This window comes from Atractosteus spatula, chromosome 2 (assembly GCF_055471065.1).
Source record: "Atractosteus spatula isolate fAtrSpa1 chromosome 2, fAtrSpa1.hap1, whole genome shotgun sequence".
Lineage (NCBI taxonomy): Eukaryota > Metazoa > Chordata > Actinopteri > Semionotiformes > Lepisosteidae > Atractosteus > Atractosteus spatula.
This window is the reverse complement of record NC_142707.1, coordinates 46,255,693-46,282,224: the sequence shown is the minus strand read 5'-3', so window position 1 is coordinate 46,282,224 and position 26,532 is coordinate 46,255,693. Positions and strand designations below refer to the sequence as shown.

General features: G+C 35.9%; 1 protein-coding gene across 2 annotated transcripts in view; it reads right to left on the bottom strand.

Moving 5' to 3' along the window:
- Nucleotides 1–1,569: 1,569 nt before the first annotated feature.
- The window catches only part of cdc40 (cell division cycle 40 homolog (S. cerevisiae)), a 43,391-nt gene continuing 18,428 nt past the window's right edge, over nt 1,570–26,532 (bottom strand). For both annotated transcript variants that reach the window (XM_088938254.1, XM_088938263.1), the window contains exons 10-15: nt 25,075–25,176; nt 13,644–13,759; nt 12,304–12,437; nt 3,612–3,688; nt 2,965–3,109; nt 1,570–2,146 (exon numbers count right to left, since the gene is read on the bottom strand). In XM_088938254.1, the coding sequence (XP_088794380.1) occupies nt 1,969–2,146; nt 2,965–3,109; nt 3,612–3,688; nt 12,304–12,437; nt 13,644–13,759; nt 25,075–25,176 (752 nt within the window). In that variant the 3' untranslated portion in view covers nt 1,570–1,968. The remainder of the gene's footprint in view (nt 2,147–2,964; nt 3,110–3,611; nt 3,689–12,303; nt 12,438–13,643; nt 13,760–25,074; nt 25,177–26,532) is intronic.

Below are 26,532 nucleotides of genomic sequence, written 5' to 3'. Positions count from 1 at the left end.
TGCAAAGGATTCTTTCAGTCCCCTGCCCCCTCTCTCCTTTGTTGCCATTTTTGAAATATTGAGAAGCACAGAGTTCTTTTGTTCCTCAGATGACTGTGGTTCAAATCCTTCTGGAGACCTCAGATTTAATTAACATTTCTGAAAAATAAAATCTTTTGACGCAGTATAAGCAAAAAGAAAAGCGGGGATAAGTCCAAACACTACCCTTCGCTTAACAGAAAGCGAGCAGTTCTGCATAAAAGCCTTTGGCGTGCTTATGTGCAGTACAGTCATTTTTAACCCAAGTATTGTGTCTAAAAAAATCATATGCAGGTGTTAATAATAAAAAAAGACAACAAGAGTTCAGTACATAAAAGTCAAACTATACAGTGCGCCAATTAAATGACCCTGACTGAAGACCAGTTAGGGCTTGCTCTGCATCTTTTATCTATAACTTAAATATAAATACAACACACTTTTAAATGATTAATAAAAAGAAGAATAGCATTAATAAATGTCTTTTTCTATTTCTGCTGTGGGAAGCAGCGCCCCCCCCCCCCCGGGCATTCCTGCCTGACAGCTGTAATGCTGACAGAACTGCACATCCTGCCCTCCCTGTATCCAATCCACGAACATGCCTCACTTCAAGAGCTCATCTGCTGGAAGTAAGACTCTCCAGTTTCAATACTGCAAGTTGAAGCCCTAGTGTCTATAAAGTGTCATTCATTTGCTAATCTGGTGTCCATCATTCCCACTAGAACCCTTTGTCCATCCACGTGTTCTGTGCTCACAGGTTCTGTCCTGGTACAACAAAACTTTATTCTTTCGAGAGGCTCTTGACAATCTATGTTACTAAAAACATATGACAGTACATCAAGTAGGAAAACAGGATAATCATGTATATGTCACCACCTTCTGTTGATGTGAAATTGGGAAGGAACTAAAATAGACACATTCACCTTAACATATCAGTTAAGGGTGCTTTCTATGCAACAGTAAGCATAAATAGTGCACACCATCTGGGCCAGTGCTCCCCATTAGGCACTCCGATTAATAAAACAGCCACACTCTAAACTTTAAAATAGCTACAAACACAACCTAAATTTCAGTGTTTTACAATTCTGAAGAGACCCAATTACAACAATCGGCTATGTTATCTGTTAATTCTGTGGTTAGGGCTCTGGAGAGTTCATGATCCCAGGCCAAATCCAGCTATAAAAGTGGGTACCAATCTGCATATGCAAAAAAAAAAATGTAGACTGTAAGCCCTTTAAGTCACTTTGGATAACTATGTTGTCATAATTTTTTCTTTATAAAATCCTTTAATGGTCAGGCATGGACAAGCAGCTGACAAGTAATGACTAACAAATGAGTATAATATTTTTGTTAATCAAAGACAGTATTGCACTGACATTTAGGTACCTTTGTCTTTTACATATGAAATCGAAAGTGTAAATTATGCTCTTTTAAAGAGACAAAGCTGCTCCAAAAAAACAGTTTCATATTTCCTTTGCTTCAATGTGGAACTAGTTAAAACAAAGAACTGTTATATAGTCTTCTAATTTCCAGAATATTTCTGAGGAGACTGAGTAGAAACATATGAAACTTTATTGAGACAAAAAATAGCACAGATAGGAGTTGACAGTGGATTTTTCACAACTTTAAAATTGCAACAAACCCAGTATAATCTGTGATAAAGAGTGGTTAACAATGTCTTATGACCAAATCATTTTCTACCACTGTAATTAAAAAAGTAAAAATACAGACAAGCACAATAGCCTGACATATTCTCTTTTCTCAGTGTCACGGCTGTCTGTAAATGACAATAATACTTAAGGAAAAAAAGACTTTCACAGAAGGACTGGATGCCAGCCCTACTAATCTTGATGGATTTTTTGGTGGTCACCTTTTTCACCAAGGAAATTTTAACGGCAGTCAACGGAAGGCATTGATCAGATCCCGTATTTGCGATGCTTCCAAGTATCCACTTCAGTCCCAGAGCTTAATCTGCCCATCCCAGCCACATGTGATAACCTTAGAAGTTTCATGTGGGTGCCAGAGTGCGCTGATGCACACTTTATCGTGGGCTTTGATACGATGATACAGCTTTGTTGTTTTCCAGTCCCAAATGTTCAGCTTCCCATCAGCATCTCCTGAAACCACGTAGCTGTAGAGAAAGTGGACAATCTTAACAACCAAGAGGGAGCTGTTCTGTAAATACAAAAACGTTCATGCGTCTTATGCCTTAAAGGGGATCAGAGCGTTCTCTGTAATGTGAAAGGAGTGGTTTTATTTATTGTTAAAATTACAACTTCCAATTAGCATGAGAAATGAAGTCTGGAAGTTTTGCTGTTCGTCTGCAAAACAGATATTGGTTTATAAACCAAAGAGACACTTGGATGAGCAGGCAGTTCATGTGGATTGCAAGCAAGCTGTGAACACTAGTGATGACAAATGCATATTAACAAACAATTTAATTTTCTACACTGCTGAATTTGTAGAAAATATAGCATTTCATAAAAGCTGTGACATTTTCAAATCAAATTAATAGAGCTTATAGCACACTCTTCAAAACAGGGACTGACAGTACACTTTGACATAAAGCACTTCATGGTAACCTTAATGGTCACAGCAATGCTTTTGCAGAAGTACATTTAAGTATATTAATCATAATGGTGTTGGGGATTCTGGCACTTAAATGTGTTCATGTTGAAAACTAGAATAATGATGCTTGAGTCCAAAGTGTATTTAAGTGAATTTCTTCAGGTGCCACTAATGTGCAAATGATGATCTTAAACTTGAATGCGTTTCCTGTCAGCTGGGGGGAACCTTTAAAACTGTAATTGCAAGGAACAACATAAAAAAGGGCTACTTTTTACATTTAAAATGCCAAGAAAAGCTGTGAAGTTAAATTATAACCTTGAATTAATTCAGTATTTTTTGGTATACTGTAAGGTCTGACAACAGAAAAACTGAACTTTTTACCTCATATCTGGTGAAAAATCCACTTGACAGGCATAGCCAGCAACCATGTGGCCCTTAAAGATTTTCTTCTTGTTCAGTCTAAATCTGTTCTGTGCTCCAAAGATGAGAATCTGGTTGTCCATTGACTGGCAAGCAAGCCACTTACCTAGAGAAAACACAGTGAAACCATATTTACCATCATAGCAGTACAGATACTATGCATTTTCTCTAGTATTATACTTAATCTGTACAGAGATTATTAATACACTTTGCTTAAGATAAGACAGATCTTTTTGATTTCTCAAAAAAATCCTTTTTGTATTTTTTGTATGACAGGGGGAAGAGAGCATCCCAGCCTTCTGTTTTTGCCTGTTCCCAAAATCACTTAAATACCTGTATTTAGAATTATTTAAAATATTTATATGGGTTTTAGGATGTTTAACATTCAGTTCTGTGTAAATCAATATAACAAAACATTTTACAGGTATAACAAGAACATTTTCTACTAGGTTCAGTCTGTGCACAATAAGAAAATTATTTTTCTGTGCAAATAAAATTATAAACCATTTAAGGATTTTAAAAAGCACACAATATTAATCATTCTGCATGTGGTTAAGGCAAACTATTACTAAGCTGCCACACACAGCTTTACTTGACATGAGACTCACCATTTGGCGACAAAGTTACAGCAGGCATTGAATGCATGCTTGGCTCTGCAATATACTTGAAGTCAACAGGAATGTCCCTGAAAACAAACACACACACAGGAGAGGTGACTACAGCGGGCTGGATACTGGGGAGTACAGAGCACGAATGGTTTGCTGGTGCTGTTTGCATTCACTCAGAAAATGCTGAGCCTAAATAAAAGAAAGCCCCAGAAGGACGAGACTTTGGCTTCCCACAACAGCAGTCTAACTTGAGAATGGGGATCAAAGCAACTTGAGGAAGGGAAATGCAAAAACTCCTCACCCTGCTGATGCTGTTCTCTACACAGTGCAATCAGGGGGCTGAGCCTTCCAGCACACAGAGTATATACCTTTCTAACAACAGGACCTTTCACTGTAATGTGAATTTTATTCATTTAGAACAGCCTTCTAATGTATAAATGTCATTTTGTTAGTTCTCAATGTATTTTCTAATTTAAGATTAATTAAAGACTTGAACATCATGTTAGAGAGTATGGTTTGTTTCAGGACCTAGTATATCATGTTAAAGAGGAGGAAAAACATCAAAGTGACTGGAAGATTGGCTGCAATTTTTATTTACAGAAAAATGTCTACGGTGCTTTCCTCTCTCCAGGACGGAACCTGATAGGACGTGAAACAGCTGTTTGAAGCCGTTTAGGTGAGACTGAGTATGAGGAGTATCAAATGTTTGAATTGCAAAGAATTTCTACATTATCTTTCACGGTTATGTACATTAGGCTACATGACCAGGGAAACAATTCAAAGGTTCTGTAGGTTACATTACAACCAATAAAACCTGAAAATACAGGTTGTTTCGAAAAATTCTTCTTTTGCTAGTTGCCTCTGTTACTTGTTATAAAGTATTGATAAATCAATTCAGACTTGCAGCTGTTGTTCAATGTGCAGTTAATCACCTCAGTCAGTGACACTTTACCTCCCCCCCAGAAAACATAATCCAAATAATTGAATAATCATTTCCTGCAGCTCTAAAGAAAACAGAAATATGAACAGCCTGCTGGCTGCATATACTGCCTTACTAATTAAGGCAATTCATAACCTGCGAAACAAACAGCACTGTGAAAGCTCAGGATTATGTGATTCAGTCTTTGGATGCCATGACATTGTTCCGTAATAGCAACATTTAATTTGAAAAAAACACAAAGCAATACAAATCTAGAATGAATGGTTGCGCAGAAATGTCAATTTTGTTCGATCATTTATCAACTGCAGTACATGCAATCTTGTAATCAACTTTTAAGATTAAGATAAACCAACTAATGTTGACCCATGTTGTTCCATAAGTGTTCCAGGAAAACAGAAAGAACACAATTCACTGCTTAGTTTATTCTTATTAAGCAATCCTGCTATATTGTTAGAACAGATACTCTAGAATCCTACAGGAAACAGCTCAAATCAACACACAACTTGCAATCAAAGCTGAGGGGACACACCATGTCGGTAAACCTTCCTCACATCCATAACTGTATAAGAAAATATGTAACACAACAGTTTAAGTGCTACACAAAACAGCAACATTAGGAACAAATCATACACGATTTAAAGTGGCTTTCGAAGTCCTGAAATGTGTACTTTTGGCACTTTTGTGAAAAATTACCTTAATTAAGAAGGCATGAGCCACATTGGCATTTACTTTCATGTACTTACAGATCCTTTCAGCACAGTACAAGTACTAATAATAAAACCTGAATTGTGGCAGTTTATTAGAGATAAATTAACAGGGGTAAGGAATCATATATGCTAGATGAAGCCAGATGTGAGATGTCTGCTTCACTTCCTTGACTCTAAGGAATTTTCCTCTGTGAGGGTATGTGTTTCCAAATACAACAGCTGTTGCTGCATTCTTAAGACAATTTACTCTGTTATGTTCATTTAGCAAAACTAGCACTGTTTTCTTCTAAACTCTGACATTCTTAATGTGACCTTCTAGGCTGAGGTCAGAGGATGTGCAGCCATTAAGCTACATTGAACAACTCCCTAGTGGCCAAACAGTAAAGACAAAAAACATATTTTAGACATTTTTCCTTGCATAAAAACTAAAAATGTCTTATTGCTTTAAAAGGGCTGCATGACTGGACAGCTTGTTGCGGACTTACTAGTGCACTGTACAATTTTAACAAAACATCTCTTGATTTAAAATCTAAGCTTTCAACTACATATCCTAAAATTGCTTGCCTTTTTAATGCCTGTACACATTATCGAGAAGATGTAAATGAACAAACATAAAAACTAAAGTTTTTTCTTAAGCAGCATCTTCAAGCAGAGTGTTTCCAATTTATCTATACACCTCATTTACATTTTTGATACCTGCACTTGTCTACATTAACCACCAACTGCCAGGTGTTTGACTTTTACCCACATCGTTTCAAGCTTCATTAGTTTCTATAGTGTTTCCTCATCCTCCTGTTCTGGTATTACCTCTAGACGTGACTAATTTATTAACTAGTGGCATAGCCACATGTATGCAGTACTTCTTGTTTCTAATTTTCAGCGCAGAAGTAACATATACTTGCTATTTATAAAAGTTGCATTTCAGCTTCATGATCTGCTGTTCCAGAACTGTGTCCATTCCTCAACCTGTAATTTCAATGGTGCTTTGCAAACACATCAGTACACATCCTGCCAAAAAAGGCACCTGTCACTTTTAGGAAACCTCAAAAATGAAAACATTATCATCTGTATGTGCAATGTGATGGTAAGACCTTCCATATGGAAGTGCTCATTACATCGAATTAAATTTGTGACACTGAAGACCCGAACTGTACAATGATCGCCCATTTTTTAAGGTCCTCTGGTTCAGTGTGCATAAGCATCAATCTTCCAAAATTTTATTCACACAGATGGATAATGATTTCTAAGGATATAAAAAATAATTAAGAAAACATAACATTAAGAAAATGTAGCTGCGCACAAGAAAGAGAACAGAGTGCATGATTCAGAAGATTAGTAAGGTGTTTAAAAGGAATTTGAAGCTATATGTTCACTTCTATTCTAGCTCTTAAATGGCCTAGAATATGTTGCACTATGTTGCCAACTTAAGCAAAAGAAAGCCACTGAGAATTCCATTAATGAAGGCAGCTTTTGAGCTACAGCGTTCACTATATGAGAAGTAGGCCATTAAACCTGAGGAGAGCAGGGTATGTTTCAGATGGAGTTTTAAATGACAGGCAGCGCAGGTTTACTGTCTGACTAAAGTTTTCCTTTGAGTAAGCTTCTCCTGCAAACACAGATGCAATTTTCTTTCCTATAACATCCACTGTAACTATAATCCTGAAATACAAACCTATACAAGGGAAGATTAAACAATTCAGGACGGTCATTTAAGCGATAAATAGATAATTACTCCTACAAATTTAAAACAGATGAGTCTCACTATTGCTTGCCAGGATAAACTCCAGCTCCCCCATGACCCTTAATTGGAAGAAGTGGTTAGAGAATGGGTGATGGATGGATAGGTCTCATTGTTTCACTTAGATGCTTTCAAAAACAACTAGTCTATAATGTCAAACTAGGAACATGCAGAATGAACTTTTCTCGATTTTTTGTTTTCACAAAAGATTTCACATTTTTCTCTTCTTTTACACAGCAAGAAGATATACATTTTATAGTAAACGGTAAGAAGAGAGTCATTTAAATAATCTGTAAGCAGACTGTAAATCTGCAAACACTGCTTTAGAATATAGTAATTTTAAGAACTTAAAAACAAAAACTGCTTGGTGGGTTCATGTCAGGAATAGTAAAGCAGCTTTCATTAGTCTATTCTAAATTCATATTTAGACTATGAATTCTGGCTAACAACATCTAGCAGACCAACTTTCGGAGTTGTAATAAATGAAGTCACCAATATCCCGTTCAACATTTCTGTTTTTACCAGCATTAGCTACATACATTTTTAAAATTAAACCTTACAGTCAATCAAATATGTCTTGTACTGTATTGTATTTCTATCCCAAATCATTGTGTACAGAAAACACCCTTTGCAAAAAAAAAAAGACTGGTCAGATCTCACAAAAGTAACAAACATTAAAACATACATACTATTCATCCAAACATACTGCTTCTGTTTGTAGTAAAACAATCCCTTTCTAGTAAGTACAAATAGAAGAACCCTAACAGAGCAATAGGTATACTAGTGAAAATGCATTTTAAACCACTCCAAGGATGATCGTGGTATTGGCATCTGAATGGAGTTCCTCCAAGTAATCTGAATTTGTTTAGGTGCAGACTGTCTCAGCAGAGCAAATAAAAAAGGCAATGAAATACAGCTTAACTGGAATATTCAAATGCTGCATTCAAACACAGTATTCAGCACAGAAATATACAGGCATATATTTATATTTTAATGGTATAGGTGACAGGCACTCTTTTAATATGAGATGGATATTCAGGGAACCTCTTTCAATCATTTGAATTGTACTTTAATCATGGGGAGCTCAACACAGTGAACACTCTTCATCCACATTTCCATCTCACTAAAAGCCAGTGGGTAAACAGTATTTGAGATATTTTCTGGTCTGGGGCACTGCCAAAGCCTTAATGCTTTCCACCATTTCCATTTCACCTTTCAGTGTTCAAACCAAATGTCTAAATGAGTTTGACCACTACACTAAATGAGTTTGACCACTAAAAATGGAAGAGTGCAAAACAGGACATGACTTCAAGAGCTGGCTGCTGCCCTAAATAAGGTCTGCCTTGTCAGCTGGGCCAGATCAAAACCTCCGACCAATCCTCAGTTCTCAATTATTTCTCTATGAAAGCCCTGAATCCTCAGTCTCAAACCTCTCTCCAAACGCACATTTCTTTCATTCTCAGTAGTTATCAGTATGGAATTGCTCCATCTGTCGTCTGTCAGTTTCTCAACAGCTGTTTTGGTTTAGAGAAGAATCGGATCACAGAAGACCAATAAACAATTCAACTGCCACCTCATCTATAGATAGAAACAACAGAATTAAAAAAGTAAAAGGAAAAAAAATGCATGAATCAACTTGGTGTTTTTTAGTGCCTGGCAACTATATTAAACATATTTTGTTACTTGATTGAATAAACTATATAACCAAAATGGAAAACACCAAGCCTAAAGAGGATACTAATGAAAAAGACATATGCATTATTGTTGAAATACAGTGTACTGTATATCTCCTAGACAATGTAGGAAAGGAACAGAAAAAGCAAAAAAAAATGTTAAGACATACAGTAAAATGTGTAAAACATAAATCAAGGAATTATATATGTTACAATTTTACAATGTACTAGTAATACCTCATATACAATACTGTGTACAAGTTTGACCGCCACGTCATAAAAAAGATAGTTTCTTTTCTAATCAGTCCAGATAAAAGTGAGTGAATATGAATAAGGGAAACAATTAATACTGACAGGTTGAAGAAACCTATAGTGACTATGACAGTACCCAAGTATCCAAAAGTATTCAAAATTCTCAAAGGCACTGACACAGCCAACCCAATGGACTTGTTCAGGATCAACAATGCAACATGAAGAAGAGAACACAAGTGGAAACTATGATGTAAGTGCCTTTAAAACTGAGAATAATGGCACTTTTTTTAACACAAAAGGTTGAGAAGGTCTTGAACAAGCCATCTAGCCATATTGCAAAAGCTGATACTGTGTCTTCTTTCAAGAAACTGCTGGATAAGACCTTTGGATCAATTAGCTACTTGCAAACAAAAAGCTTACTGTATGAAATGGCATCCTCTGATTGGTAACCTTTCTAGTGTTGAGTAACACAGTTTTCAGTTCTGTCCTTCACTTGAACCCACTGATAAAAATATTTATGCAATTTAGGTCCGTCTCTTTAGCTATACAGTTTCACTATAACCTACAAAAAAATAACTCTTTTAAATGAGACGGAAGGCTCCTTTTCCAAACTAACGTTTTTCTAATGAGGACAGAGTGATTGAGCTAAAATATCTTCAGTTGACAATACATTACACTGATTAATCTGCCTAGAAACCTTCTACTAATAAAGAGTCTCTTTGGGTTTATGCTCTAAGGTACATTTTGTTAGCCCGAAAGCTAATTTGACTAATTCTTTTAATAAAAAATGACAAAAATGTCTTTAAAATAGGTTTTATTATTATGTAGGCTGATTAAAATAAATTTTACACGCACATTAATCTGTAATGTTGATAGAAAACTGCTGGGAGAATAGAAAGCAGGGGGGGAATTTCAGATAATATGGTTTAGGATTAAACCAACTGTGAAATATTAATAATAGATCTCTTATCTAGATTAAACTTCCAACTTTAATGTTCTTATAACAAAGCCTAACTATTGAAGACTGGATAGTAGAGGTACACTTCTAATAATTCATGTCTGACTAATAAAAAGTTCCAGCCAGATAAAATATGAAAGCCTCGCCTCGCTTGTCTAGGCAGATACAGCTAAGCCAACAGCACTGCAAACTTCACCAGTTGCCTACTTGTCGGCCCCATAGGGACACATCTCAGTGCCAGCCCTAGACAAGACCATCTGCAAGACTGCCTTCAGAACGCTAAGTCACTAACAAACTATAATCAGCAATTCCTGGAGCTGAATGCCAGTCTCTCTGGAAATGGCTTACCTGAAGGCTGCTTTGTCCATGTTGCACTGAAAGTGAGCCTTGGTTATTATTAAATATGACTCATCTAAAGAAGAAAAATCGCAGCACGTGTCCACCAAACCACCCAAGATGCCTCCTGAACCCTTTCATCAACAATTTTTTAATATTTACATTCTGCTTATGTTTTTGTTTGGTAAACAAGGAAATCACATTCACACAAAGTGACCTAAGGAATTAACCAGAAAAGAGTTCACATGGTGACCTGATCTTTAAATATTTATTTTAGATAGCTAGAAAAATGGCAAAAATAAACAAAGGAAAAGTCTTATAATGAGCCAAGAAAGGCTAACCAGTTTCTAAGATAACGGGAGAGTTATTTATTGATATATTTGCAGAGATCCAGTAGCCAAGCTCTTCCTTCTAATTTATCAATAAATACTTTATATCTAACATTTCAAATGCAAAGCCTGTTTAGCTCAGTCTGTGTTTTCCCTGACATTTCCCTGAAGATGAATAAATGAATAAGAACAATTTTCCTACATTGACCTTTCTTTCACACAAAGGAGGGCATGACTTTCTATTGTTGAGAGGGTCTTTGTGAACTTTGTACATACTTTTTCTGCTGACGCTGATGTATTTTATAAGGTGGACATGCAGAACTGCAGAGGAAGAATGTTGGACACAAAGGCTACTATATAATTCTATACTGTGTTATATAAAAAAGCAAGCTATGAAACTAAGTAACCAATTGTATCAAAAGAAGTTATCTTTGCTAAATAGGGAACAGGAAGATGAGCTGATCCTGGAATGCCAATCTGAAGCATGATAGATAATGGAAAAATGTTAAAGGACTGTTGTAGTTTAATCACTGAGAAAAATACACCAAGCATCTCCGTGTATTTCACTCCCATGCACATGAAATAAATACTTCTTTTAACTTCTGAGGTAGACTCCTGATTGCCTTTTATGGGGAAGTGGAAAAATTGCTTCAAATTATGGAGCTGACACAAAACTACACAAGCATGCAACACTTGTTTCATTTGATGTTTCAACCCCAAAATATCAGGGTATGTGGTCTTGTGACGGTTGACTGAACATCACAAATGACATTTATAAGCCCTTCACGTGTGATTTTAAATTGTTTCTACATGAACTATTCGTTTTAATTTGAGAGAGGTATTATTGAGGGCTTTATTTACTTTTTAAGGGCTCAACTGATAATCAGCTGTGGTTGCGCTATAATAACCTACAGCTCTAAGGAAGGGTCAAAACAAGACATCAGGAGCTGCATTTACATTTATATTAACTGAGTAAGTCACAGCTACAAAAAAAACAAGGTCATTTCAAACCTCTCTTCCAGCTTCAAGACAGATCCATTACAAGAGTTTACACAACTCTGTGGCTAGGGCCTGTAGTTCAGGCAGAAAAAGTTCAACCTCTAGCCCAGCACTGTCTGGACAACAAACATTCCTAGTCTGCCATGATTTTATGTTTGCTGATGAATTGTATGATGTGCATTTTAATCACCTGTAATGCGGGAAGACAAATTTTCACTTTAGTGCAAATAAAGTTAATCTAATGTAATTTTAGTTCCGCAGAATTTTAGTCCACTTATTGTGCGTGGGGCCATGCTTCCTTTGGTGTGAGAAAGTTTATTTTCAGCCACCATTATTGGCTGTCTGTGTATTGTGCTGTAACTCAGCTTTAACTTACCCCTATATAGGTCTTCTGAGAGAGCAGTGGAAGTGTTGGTAATGCTGCTACATGTAAGCATGTAACAATATCAATACAGCAGTAGGTGGAATTGTTGCAGAAACTGGGCACAGTGGAATGTGCCTTGTGTGAGTTTTACAATGTAGGGTATGGAGTATAATTTGAAGAAGCAAAGTAATTGTAGCCATAAGTGAAGAGTTTTTGCCAAAAGCGAAATCCAAAGATGTTAAATGAGAGGTATTCTTATAAAACAATTAGACCAAGCTGTGCCACACATTAGAATTTTAGACGAGATGATGACACATGTTCAATGTATAAAGGTGAAAGCAAAAACAAAGCAACTTTAGATGAAAAGTTTTATTTTTGAAGAAGTTTATAACTTACCATTCCCAGACTCGAAGACTTTTGTCATCAGAAGTACTGACAAAGCGCCTGTTCTCATCCACAAAAGTGATCGTGTTGACAGCTCCAAGATGCCTATCATACTCCTGAACAACTTCCCCTGACCGGATGTCCCACTGTAAAATAAACAAGCAGCCATGAAGAAGAAATGTGGAGATTGTAGTCCAGTGCAGAAAGATCGTGATTAAACCACTGCACTCCACAATCTTAAACACAGGGCCTTGAAAACAGAACAGGAAATGCAACCTAACACAAATTAAAGTCTAAACTGTCCACTATCAGCTGACATGATTTTTGGTGATTTTATCAATGCTTTCATACTATTTACTGGTGCTTGAACACTGATCCATGCCTGTCAAACACATTAAAAACATAAAGATATAACTTTACCACCACTTATTTTTAAATTCCAAAACTGTTGCTAAAGTGCGGAATCATTTTTCTTAAATTCAAGTCAAACGGCACTATGGCGAAAGAATACTCTGTACTAAGATTTCAGATAAAAATAACTAAATATGACTTGGCAGCCTGTTTTTGATTATTCAGTTTAATAATGACTGTTACTTTAACAGACACCCTTTTCATTTAGAAATAAAGATCAGTATCCAACTACATAAACCTTGGACACCTTTCTAGAACTGATCTGATTTGTATATTTTATTGTCTATTAGTAGTAGTTCAATCTTTGCAAATGCAACCCACTGACAGATAAAACAACTACAATAAAGGCTGATTTCTAAATAATGTGAACACTCCCATTGAGACTGCCTTTTGGATTTGCTAGCATTACATTATAATTATTATATGCATTTCTTTTGAATGCACTCTATAGGGACATATTATATCTGTTCAAAAGCCGGAAATCTCACCAGATATTTATAAAATTTTCTTTCCCCACAAGGATTATCACAGATTGGCAAAGCTACTTTTATCTGCAGCCGAATATGAACTACACATTTGTAGTACAGTATTAAATACATATTTATTTATGTACAGAACAGAATTTTTGTCATCTACCCCAAAGACATATTATTGTTCGTAGCTAGAACAGCAGGTTGTATAAAACCGAAGATTAAATTAATCTTTCTTCTGTTTGAAAAAGGACCTTGTGCAAATGGCCCTCAGTTTTAATGAACTCACACGTAATACTGTCCTACTATGGTACAAGACAACATATACTGTATGAGAACAAGTAATAGGTTTATTCCATGCTGAAAAAAAGAAGAGAGAAACCACAACTTTTCGGCCGTGGAACCTTCTTCAGGTGTGTGAGCCTACATTAACCAAAACTATTGAAAATAAATCAAACCCACAGATCTTACCTGAACTATTTTCTTATCTGACATTCCAGCCACAAAGAGGCTTTGTTTGTCTTCATCGGGATTGAACTTGACACAGTACGGGACCTTCCTGTTTGTGAATCTTGAAATGCACTGTCCTGAAAAAAGATGTGACAGATACATAAAGCTCCAATCTAAAAACCATTCTTCCTGGTGCACAATGAAAAAAATATTCTGAAAGCTAGTTTCTAAGCTTTTGATATTTCTGAAGTTTTTGAAAAAACAAATGTTTTATTTTTTCTACCATTGCACAAAAGTTTGTCTTGTTTTGCTGAGAAGATTCAATAGTGAAAACACTTATGTTGTACGCTGAGATAGGAGCCCAGGGACCAGTGACCCAAAATATCCTTTTGGTGTCATTCTTAAAATTTAAGCTCAAAATTACTTTTCTGTTTTCTCAAGTCTTCAAAAACATGGTATTTAGCAAAACCTTCCATGATGAAACAATTAAGAAAATAAAAAAAACTTAAGTTAATAACTTTTTGCAAGAGATGGTTTTCCCTCTAGTTACATCTGGAAAAGGACATTTACTTGTTTATAGTGAGTAATGAAAAACACAGACAAATATGGAAGACAAATGCGGTCCTAACACTGCCTTGTTCAACACCAGTTAGTAAATGTCTTTTCTTAAGCAACTTGAAATCAACATCTGTTACGGCAATCTCTGAAATATTCACAAACTGGCTTCCTGCTTGCCCGGCACTGAAAAGAAAATAACAGAAAATCACCTTTTGCTGAGCACATTTACACTAAGCCATTTGCGATGGTTGCCAGAGGTTAACCATCACACATGAAGAAGTAACTGTGGGAGCTGAGTCAGCGTGAGTCAGTGTGCGAGTTGCTTGCCCTCTCCCTCATTCCCTCACACTCCAGAAGAAGGCTTCATAATTAAAATGCTTTCCATTCTTGACTTTTCAATGTGGAATTGACCTCTATGTGTGTTCCTAAATTTGAAAAAATATAGAATTCTAGCTGATTACAATACTGGAGCCTAAAAAGAAATTCAAGCTACAAATTTAAGGCAGAGACTATACATTTGGAAAAAGTAGCACCATAAAAAATAGCTTAATATCATTTGAAACTTATTAGTTGAACAAAAGCAAAACATTTTGTTGTTCCAAGTTTTAAACCTCTACTATGTTCGGGTTCACAGAATAATTTTTAGTATTTGTCAAATTGTCAAAATCCAATATGGCAGCTATAATTTGTGACCTCCCTCCGTAATTTTACACTGTTGCTAAATGTCAAGAATTTATGTCCAGGGGGTTGCGTAAGTACTAAAAAATAAATAGAGTTCTAGCGTGTTTGTTGCTTTGAGCCCTAAAAAGCATATAGTCATGCCACGTGGATAACTAAAGCAAATGCTTGGTGTTAATTCAAGATGTAATCTGCTTTTAGAAGAAGACAACAAAACATACCATTTGTTGTGCTAAAAGCTGCTTAATGAAATAATGAAACTGAAATATTGTTCATATTAAATCTGAGCAGTCTGGAACTGAAATGCTCCTTTGTTAAACAGTATCTTAGCAGACATAATAGCTAAAAGTGAAAAGGGTCTCCTAGTAATGAGGGAATTATCTATGAACTGTGATTGGTAATTAAAAGCAGAAATTGTTATAACTAATACCAGAAAAAAAGACATCTTCTGATTTACTTTTGTAAAGACTTGCGCTTGGTTTTTGTCACTGCATTTCTAGAAGTGCTCTGTCATAGTCTCTGAGCAAGAATAAAATTAACTTGAACATCGGACACACGCAATCAAATTCCTGAAAAAAAAAATTTCCTGTGAACAAAAGATCATGTCTTACAATTTCTCCATGCAGAGCATGTCTTTCTGTCCTAGATTTGTTTCTCTTTTTCCCCACTCATGATACTGTGGAATCTTGTGGTGTTGGTGCCAGAATTTCTTATTTTCTAGCTTGTTTATTTGATACTTTAATTTCCATAGCAAAATAAATTGTAACTAATTTATTTACTTGTACTGTTCATTGTTATCTATGAACCACAAGGCATCAGATCAATGAAAAATACATTAACAAATAAACAGTTTGTCATGTCTATAGCCTTTCAAACCATTATTAACTGACATACACAAACACTTTAGCAGGGAAAATAGCTATGTGACTGAAATGACAGATAGCTTCTTTTGCTAAATCTCAAGAAAATCCCATAGTTATCCACTTCCAAGGTTCCTCTTTAAAGTGCTGTCTTAATGCAATACAACCATAAATCAGCAAAAGACAGAATAGCTGTCAAGAACAAGAAACAGATTATCTTCTGCCAGAAAAAAAGTTAACAGAACATTCTTTTTATATCTCACTGGTTATAAACTTTGGACACTAAGTGCATTCTCTAATTTTAAACATCCAGATTAATCCAGGGCCACCTAAAAAGGTCCATTTAATGTCCTTTAACTTTAGCTACAAAATAGACATTTCTTTTTATTTTGCTGAATCTATAGGAAGTAAAACTGTTAAATATGCATGCATGTAAAGCTGTTACGATTAAAACTACATTAAAGAGAAACTAAGAATTAGTTTGCAATATTTTAACATCCAAATATAATAGGAGGATCAAAGAAGAACCAAGAAGGCCACTACACATTGGATATGATCTGCTTTTGATGTAGCAGTAATATAAAAATGAAAAAATGGACAAAGGCATTTCGTACTGTACTTCATACATTGTCTGGTTTGCTGAATGACAAAGACCAAGTTTGATTTCATCCAACATGAACATGTTGTGCACTCACAATTACACTGCCCAAGGAATAAAAATAAAACTTGGAAGAGGCAGGATTTTTACAGCTCCAGTTAAACAAGGATCCGAAAATGCCGATTCTTTGCAAAGCAGAACGCAAAGAACTTTATAATGAAGCAGATAAAGACTACAGGAACAGAAAAGGAGAAAATATATCACGAGCTACTGCCACAGAGTTGGGCATTAATGGTAGGTTTATGACGTAGCTATATAGAATTTAGAATTCCTAGTTTATTAGTTCATTCACCCTTAAAAATACAATTTTCTAAGTCTGCAATTAACACAGACTGTCTTGCAGAAAGGTTAAGTTAAAATATTATCCAAAAATGTAAAAAAAATCTGTCAGTGCCCAGGAATCTGCAAGTGTTGTTGTGTTCACCAAAAACTGAGAGCCCTTATCAACAACTCCCACCTGACCCTCAGCAACAATCAGTCGGTTGGGCTCTGCCTATAAATCCTGCACAGTCGGCTACTGACATGACCAAAGCTTGAAACCAGGTTTTGCCCAGAGACTCCGTTTTTTTCTTTTTCCAACTTTACTTGCACTTGAAATAAGTACAGATGCACACAAACTGGATTTTAGGTCTCTATTATCTTGTAATCTCTCCACCAATAAAAAAAGAAATAAGAAATGAAACCTCACTGAAAATGTGCATATGTAAAACTTTCACATGCTTTACTCAATTTGATCATCTTCTCGTCGGCCTGGTATCTGTCTGAGGTAAAACAGGTGGAGCAAAACATAACAAGAATAAATCCCATAGCACTAATGGTATCCTTTTAGAATTTTGTCCGCGTTTCTTGTTACAGTTATGTCCGCCTTTGACAAATTATTTAGTTAGTAGATTTCACATAGAGTACTCAAGATTAGTTTGACATGAGGTATGTTAATACTTTTATATCCACAGTATTGAAAGAAAATTTTTCAAAACAGCAATTAGTTCACCATGCTCATACAGGTTTTACTAAATGGAAGATGTCCACTGACAACATTCGCTGACTGTTCTAGATTACAGTCAACTTCAGACCTGGTCCCCCCAAGTGACATTGCTATAGTTGTCTAGGAATCTCTTATGGCTACATATCTGAATAAAATTAGTATTCTATTTGAAAATATTGTTTTATCCAATGAAACATACACAAGATATACAGTTTTATATCATAGTACACATAATACACAGTTTTATATCATGACTAACGCACTGCATTTTCTGTGTTTATTTTAAACGATACCTTTTGTTAATTGCAACCAACTTTATTAGGTCTTAATTTAATAAGACTTATTCATTGCCCTCTGGGTGTAAGGGATTATGAATTGCAATTATTCTAAATATTCTAGTCATCATAATTTACATGCATTTCCATTCCACCAAAAAATAGTATAGGGTTCAGAATGTCTTGTTAAGCAACTGGATTACACAAATGCACATACACCTTAAAGCATTAGCAGCCTGTAGGAGTGAAATGTGAATTAAATGGACTCGGAACTTGGTGATCAGCATCACCCGTAAACTGACTATGAGACTGGTGGGGCAACAATGGGAAATAAAAAAGCAACAAAGGCCAAGTTAACTGTACGTCACGTGACAAAAATAAACATTGAACCACATGGAGGAAAACTAGGCACAAGCAAGGAACAAGCCGATACGGCTGATTTTATGTGAACATGACACGTGGCTGTGCTAATATTATTACTGCAGTAGGGCTCAGTATTTGTCGTGTTAAAGACCTTACACCATTGGGCTCAAAGATTACTGCAATACATCATGAATAAGGTTATTTAGGCAACATAGTAATATTAAATTAATCACTATTATCACACATCAAAATGACACCAAACCAAACTACTGCCACTCTGAAAAAATCTCAGAATTGCCTTTTCAGCTGTTGGTGATACTAAGCTTTTTACACTTGGACACATCCAAGATGATCTTTTTGTGCTTTGACTCAACAGTCTGAGCAGTACGTCTTCAGTACAACTTCCAACACTGAGGTAGTTGAAGATACCAGTACTGTATCAGACAAATGAAAATGACCTATTGGACCCTGGGGCAATGGGCTTTAGAGGTCTTATGCCTCACTTTAACAAGATGAAAACAGCTCCAGCCCCGGCTTTTAAGAAAAGCTTGTCAGGAGACATCAGGCAAAATAACCAAAAAGAAAAGCAGTTAAATAGTGTGCTGTCAATATATGTCAGTCTCTTTAACCACTAAAAAAAATCTTCAAACAGCAGTAATATCAGTCACAGCTTATAAAGAAAAAACATCAAACAAAACTTCCCTATCATATTAATTACAGGAAAGACCGAAAGACCACATGCTCATAATACTATACTCTACTGATACACAAGACTTTTACAATGTTTTAAGTAAAGCTCAGATTATTTTTCATATGAAATAAAGTTAATACATATGAAATAATGATAAAACATGGTGTCCAAATAAATACATTATGGGGAGTTCAAAAATATAGTGTACAGAGTTAATTGCTATTGGACAATTACATAACCTTTGAATTATATAACACTATAGCCTGAAGTATAATGTACAAATATAACATTCTTTTCACTGTACTGTATTTCTGTTTCAACATTATACAGAGGACTTACCAAGTTGTTTTTTCAAAAACAGTCCTCCTCATTAGTGCTTAAATAAAGGCAGATCCTTTCACTTTGCATAATATTTCTTAAATGTGCAGTCTAGAAACAACCAATTTTTTGTTATTTTAAAACTTTGAAGTTGATTAAGAGAGGGGAAAAGGAGACCACATGTGTATACAAAGTTAGAGTATACAGGATTACTCTTTCTAACTCAGAGCTGCATGCGCTCTTAACATTGCCAAGCCTTTTCATTGTAGTTGTGTCAAACCATACCGACCCAGGGACCTGTATAGTGCTTAGACAACACAGGCTCTATGAGCTGCACTCAAAACTTATAGCTCTTTTTTCCCCATCGGCAATTCAGCACGAAATGAAATTTCTAATCAAAGCAATCTTGCTACACCACCCCAAGCTGTGCAGCAGTACTGATGAGAAGTCTATCTGCACTGCAGCTACCCGTAGGAGAGAGATCATTACTATGCAGAGCTGCAACCTGAGATTTCTCTTACTAACACTCCAAGCATTAAGAACTTGCAGTTAATATAGTGACTGGAATAGAGCACCTTCGCTACTTAGGATACTTTCAATGTGTTATCTTGATTTAAATAAGAAACGTACAGCATTTTTTAGCATTTGGCAGGCTAACAAAGTAAAACAAATAGCCTGTTTGTCACACATTTGTGATACTTCATATTTAAGAGTAAATATATTAATAATGTCCCTCTGAACTACATTAACGTTAGTATTCTATTAACAGTAGACTACAATTAAATATAATTAAGTACATCTCTAACACCCCACTCATTCAAGTGTCCCTCAGGACAATTCCAGATCACCCAGACAACCTCTTGTACCTTCAGCAACCTCATTTACTGTATCTCTTGCAGGAAATGCCCAGCTATACGTTGGGGAAACCGGTAAGAGACTAGGAGAACGCTTTAGGGAGCATGTTAGGGCTGTGAAGATTAAAGATTTCTCCAAGCCCACAGTTTCTCATTTCACCTCAGACGGCCATGATCACACTGATCTCTCCGCCTGCGTTCTCAAAGAAAGGTTTCTTAACTCCCATAGTATAACCTCCTTCTCTCAATGACAGACTTGTTTTCATGTGATCTTCTCTATTCACATGCAGGTTTAGACTTCACACCTCTCTTCACTTCGCACCACCTCAATGGCCTCTCTGCCTCTCTCCTGCTCTCGCCTCCTTTCCCCTCTCCTGTGCTATTTAATCTTTGCTGTCTGCCCTGTCTTCTTTCTCACACCCGAAGAAGGCTCCACAGCCGAAACGTTGTGTTTTCTTTCTTCTCTTTTCAGTATGGAATAAACCTATTACTTGTTCCTTTACAAATTAAATACAGTCTAATTGCCTATTTACTTGAGTATTGAAAGAGAGGTGGATCAAAGAGCTGCTGATAGTAATGTAGTGAAACCAATAGTGCAATTCAGGATAATTAAAATGGCCTCACCATAATAGACAATGATACACAATGTAATACAGCACAGGTGCAAGTGAAGAGAAGTTATGAAAACATGAATAAATGAAAGTACGTTACAAGAAACTTCTGTGTTAAAGTCAGACATAAAAGTAAAGGAAAAAACTCCAAGAAAGTGTGATTCATCTGGTATGGAAAGTCTTGCATTAATTTTACATTTTTAAATTAATATATTGAAGATACAGGTATTGGTAACTTGTGAATAAACCCTTTATGTCTATTTCTAAGAAGTGCAATGAATAGTATGTTGTTGAAGATTAAATAAGCATTACTCTAGGGAATAGATGTATTTAAGATTCAAGGAGCCAACAGTCACATTTGCATCTCTACAGGAATACACCTTGGGAGTTACAATTAAGCAGAATTGTTGATCTGTATGATTTAAGATTCCTCCTCAAAAGCAGATGCAACAGATTTTTTTCTATTTTGAACATTAACATTTGTCAACAAAATACCTTTCTAAAATGAAAGGCTGTGGGGTGGATTGGACAGAAAAGTGAAGAAGAGTGCAACATGTATAAGTATTACTTGGAAATGTTCAGTGTGGTTTTCGGAACATTCAAGAACAAAGACTGTGAGACGAAATGCCCACAGTACGTACAGGTCTGAATCCTAAGAAAGAGGTACATTCTAATAAGAAGAGTTTGCAGTAAAATGTCAGAACACCCTCTACTGCATCTCAGCCTGAGAAACTTAATACATTTTCTGTCAGTTCTTACTTTTTTAGTATTTCAATGATTTTATCCATGTGCCCCTATAGTTTTGCCATAAGTATTACAGGATGACAATAACAATAAATAAGAAGAATAAAACAATAAATAAGAAGAATACACAAGATAAGACACAATTGTCATCCTGTAAAGCGCTTTGAGAAGCCACCTTTAAAGGCGCTATATAAAATAAAGTTTTTTATTATTATTATTATAAGTATTAAGTAGACTTGCATTTATGAGAGAAAGAGCCATAAATTGCTTATCAGCTGTCATATCCATATAAGCATGTCAGAGAGATCCAGTGTTCTCTGAGCAGAGCAGGGTAGGCTCTTTTGATGCTAGGCTTTTTATAGAGACACCGAGTGTCCTGCACTGGCATACTGGCAGTCTCAAATTGTGATTTCATTAGATACAGAAAAAAGGCTTGCACAGGTAAGAGAGAAATAAATTATTCTCCCAAACTGTCACTTTATTGGAAAGCTAAAATGTATTTTTATAACATGATTACCTGATGCATTGGAGCAGCATTTGTGGTTATTCACTTAAATAAGAGTATTAGGTGCACACAGGACTTGAAAAGAAACAACTCTTTTCAATTTTGTGTAAATGACATCTTAAACTTCAGAAGTAGGTCTGCTAAATTGCCAACTCTCAAAAAACAAGAAGCTGTTCTCATGAATTCAGCAACAGTTACAACTGTAGCCATTAACATCAATCACAACAGTTAAAAAGCAGCCGCTTAACACGATTCAGTGCAGCAATGCTGTTTCACAGACCACTGATGTGAGACCTGATCTGCATATTAGAAATCTTTCTTTGCATGTTCTCAGTCTACTATTGTCCCTGTGTTTTAAACCTTCTCCTAGCACACAGCCATCGGAACTTTATGGACTGTATATGTAACTGCAAAGCAGAAATGTTAAGAATTAAAAGCTGATTGTGTCAAAGCCACTCACTGACCGTTTCCCTCGTATACCCACAGCAAAACACATAGCATTCAAGTGCCCTTTAAGCCAATGTGGATAGGTCAATGTGCGAGCAATACTAAAAGCAACACATTTAATTCTACCATTCGAGTCACATTTCTTTTTTTGCTGCCACCTGGTGATTCAACTCAGCAGTCGTGTCTCTGGAGAGTTTCCATCAACATGCTGAGTAATTAATCTCACAGAAAAGTTACATCACATTACGGAGTAATCTGACCAAATGCCATTATGCAAAAGTTACTGGTGTGTATAATACTGAAACAAATTAGAATTCCAAAACATCCGTAAGAAAACAAATATTTAGATTTTTACAAGCGCAGCATATTACAGAACAAGAAAGAGCAATAGCAATCTCAATCTGTATGCAATATAAAGAGTTTAAGAGAAGCACAGCAAAGAAAAAATATTACTTGCTTTTTAACCAGTAATATAAATACAACCAGATATAGTCTAAGGCTTAAGGGAATGTTCTACATTGACAGGCTGAAGGAACTGACCTTTTTTTAGTTTTAAAAGTTTTTAACATCCTCAAAGGCATTGACAATGTCAACCCATTGTCAGCTCCCTGGATTTCTTAAAAACGACCAGTGAAAAATGAACCAGAGGGCACAAGTGGCACGACATGGAAGTGTAGTTTAAAAGAAGAGACGCTTCTTTACCCGAAGGAGTACAGAACAAACTAGCCAGCCATGTTGTTGGGGTCAGTGCTTTGGCTTTTTTCAGGAAACAGCTGTATGAGATCCTCGGATCAATTAGGTACTAACAACCAAAAAAGCGAGATGGGGGAAATGACCTCCTCTCATTTGTAACCTTTCTTATGTTCTTAAAAATTATGGACAAGATACATGTATCCTTAGAATGAATGAATAACATCGCTAATTCAAGGAGCACTAATGCAGTGTACATGAGTGCCTTACTGCACATAAACACACACTAAGGTATTTATTAATTTAAACTGCAAACTTATACAGTTACAGTGGATAAGCTTTGGTCAGGTCAAAGTAACAGTTTTTACAAACCTGCACAAAATACCAATTCATGACTACTAAAAACCCAACTTCTTTGAGATGAGATTAGTTCCAAACATCTGATATCCTAAAGCACACAATGAGCTACTTTGCATCCTTCACAAATCTGTCCTCTTTCACAGACCGCTGAGTCTTTACCCTCAGAGGGCTGCCGTGAGCAGGAATTTAAACGGGAAGGACCGTCCCTCACACACTTGGTGTCCCATCCAGGTGTAGCACTTCTGTGTACCCTGTGCTTGCTGGACCTTCGGGAATCCACACGTTGAAATTTAGCACTCCATGTTTCAGTATGTTCAATATTTTCCCCTTCTTTATAAATACAGTATACAGTATTGGGACAGTGAAGTCAGATCGGTCATTTTTGTTATGTGCTATTGAAATCCGTATTTCAAAAGATAAATACAAGGCTAAAGTTCAGAATTCCAGCTTTTGTTTCTGGATATTTTGTGCACATACGTTTAATGGCCACCTGACATGTTGATAAGTATTGGGTCAAATGGCTGATGGGAGGTTCTAATTACTGAGGTGTTACATTTCGCATTAACTGTAAAAGCATGTTTAACCTTGATTCCAGGAGTTTACTTTTTTTTGTTAGAAGGCATAAACTGGCATGAAGACAAGAGAGCTGTCCATAATGGAGAAGTAAGTGATTATACAGATGTGAGCAAAGACAATTCCCATTACAACCACTGCAGAAAGATTGGCAACAAACAAAATATCTTGAAAACGAAAAGCTACAAGTCTCACAGCTCATGGCTGCTGGGTTTGAGTGAAGTTTGCATGTTCTCTGTGCTTTTCCTCCCACATTTCAATCATATGACTAGGTCTGACTAGGTTTTTGCTGTTAAAATTGTACTCTAGATTAATAGGATAGTCTTATCACAACCCTTACCAGAAATAAGTGGCTTTCTAGAAATGATGGATAGACAAATTAACAAGTTTTATATTAACTGTTATATACCATTTTACAATTATTGATATATATATATAATATGCATAAACATACTGTATATTAGCAGCACTGTCTCTTAGCCACACTTAGGCTTGTCATTTATACCCTGCTGTTCATCAACCACCTCCCCAGGTTGAAACTGACACTAATTCCTAAGGATTCGTTAAGTTTTCTTATTTTTTATTTTAATTTCTAAAAAAATTTAAATAATGTGAATTAAGTTTCTTTGCCTTCACACTTAAGTAAACTGCTGCTTTCCCACATATATCTCTAAAATTTATCTTTGCTATTGTTCTAGGTGAAAACAAGTTGAGTGCTCTTCTTTGAACTTTGCACCACATTCATTTCACATAGTTCCAACACACGTCCACTCTGTAGCACACTCTATAGCACAAAAAAGCTTCAGTGCTGTCACTTACCTCTTTATGACATATTTTATGGTATCTATGGGATTGTGTCTGGATAAAAATAAGCAGTGAGCTACATAATTTTGTCTATAACACTCTGCTGCCAGGCAGGAACACTTAGCAGCAGGCAGGCAGGGAATAAGTTGAAATTCATGAAAATGTTTCACAGAATGTTAAAAAATATTATGACACATCACAAATTTAAGACTTTCAAGCTCTGAGTCAAAAAACAGGAAATTTCAGCTACTGCCAAGACCGTGAACTTGCAAATTAAAAATTCAAATTCATCTGTGTGAACCTAAATGGAAGATACCAGCATAGGAAGTGGCCTTTCAGTGTTATTTTTTAAAATATTTTGCAAAGCTTAAAGAAATTCACCCAAACTAGGTCATGCATTGTGCTGGTGCATGTGACAGTATCAAGGAGCTCTGGCCAAAGACAAAATGATCAGTGAAATGAACAGTGCCACACTAACCTGTTTCTGTGTCCCACAGTTTGAGATACCGGTCATATGCTGCACTAAGGAACTGTGTGCCGGCATTATTGAAGCAGATATCACGTACAGCTTTACTATGACCTGTGAAAAACAACAAAAAAAAGACAAATTATTAAAAAAGCTGGAAGAAGATAATAATGGTTATTAGAATAAAGACCCAAGACTCTTTGAGTGACAGTTCATCACAAAACTAATGCAACAAAAACAAATATTTTAACTACACATATAAGCAAAATTAAAGTTGTATGTAACTTACTACATATGTATATTTTTAGGATTATTATTAAATACTTAAAAGTTGCTGCATCTTCTTTTGCTTTGGTTTTCAACCAGTCTAGGGGGGGAAGTAAGGTCACCACCACTTATCCTTATTATCTGAATACTGCTTTTAAATGACTTACAAAATAATTATGCAAGTGGTTTGCAAATGAATGGAAATCCTAATACAAATCTTGAAAAATAAAATTCCTATGCTTTGGTTTTTTGCCACAGCACTAAAATTGAATAAAGAAACTTAGAAACTGTTAATAGCACATTGAATGCCATTTGTAAACATCCTGTGGTTAATTAGACATAAGCACCAATAAGTAAATTTTATGCCAAAGCTCATTTAGTAATGTAGCACTTGATGTTAATTGTCGGCAAAGGATTGCAGGCTGTTAAACTGACTAACATTTACAAACATACTAATTGAAGGTACAAAAACAAATTAAACGGTTCAGACTTTTCAAACACTCAAATGTTAAGCCCTGCATACCAACAGCTTTTAGGCTTCGAGCATTGAAATTTGCAAACTGAAAATTTTGTAAATGACACTTCCTGGAAAACTAGAGCTGTATTTTTAAAACTCGTGTATAATTGATGATTTCTAGAGTAAGAAAGGTCAATAGGAAGGCGGAGTCTTGTCATGTTAAAGCAACCTTCTCAGATGTCTTGGTGTAACCCCAACAAGCGGCCTATCTAAGTGACCAGAAGCTTGGATAATCTCTGTGATTGAAAGACTGGTGCTTAGTTCTACACTTGATTTTGGCAAAAAAGCTGAGTTGTACCAAAGAAAACTGTTCTTCAGCACTGAAGAAAATAGCATTACTTTTAATGAAGATATCAGGTGCTGTATTTGTATTCCCAGTCAATGAAACTTTAAAATTTACCCCAGTCACTGGTAGAGTGATATACAGAGCAGTCCATAAGTATTTGGACAGTGACACAGTTTTTGCTGTTTTAGCTCTGTACTCCAGCACACTGGATTTGAAATGAAACAATGACTATGAGGATAAAGTGCAGAATGTCAGCTTTAATTTGAGGGTATTTACATCTATATTGGGTGAACCATAAAGGAATCACAGCCCCTTTTATACATAGTCCCCCCATTTAAAGCCGACATTCTGCACTTTAACCTCATAGTCATGGTTTCGTTTCAAATCCAATGTGGTGGAG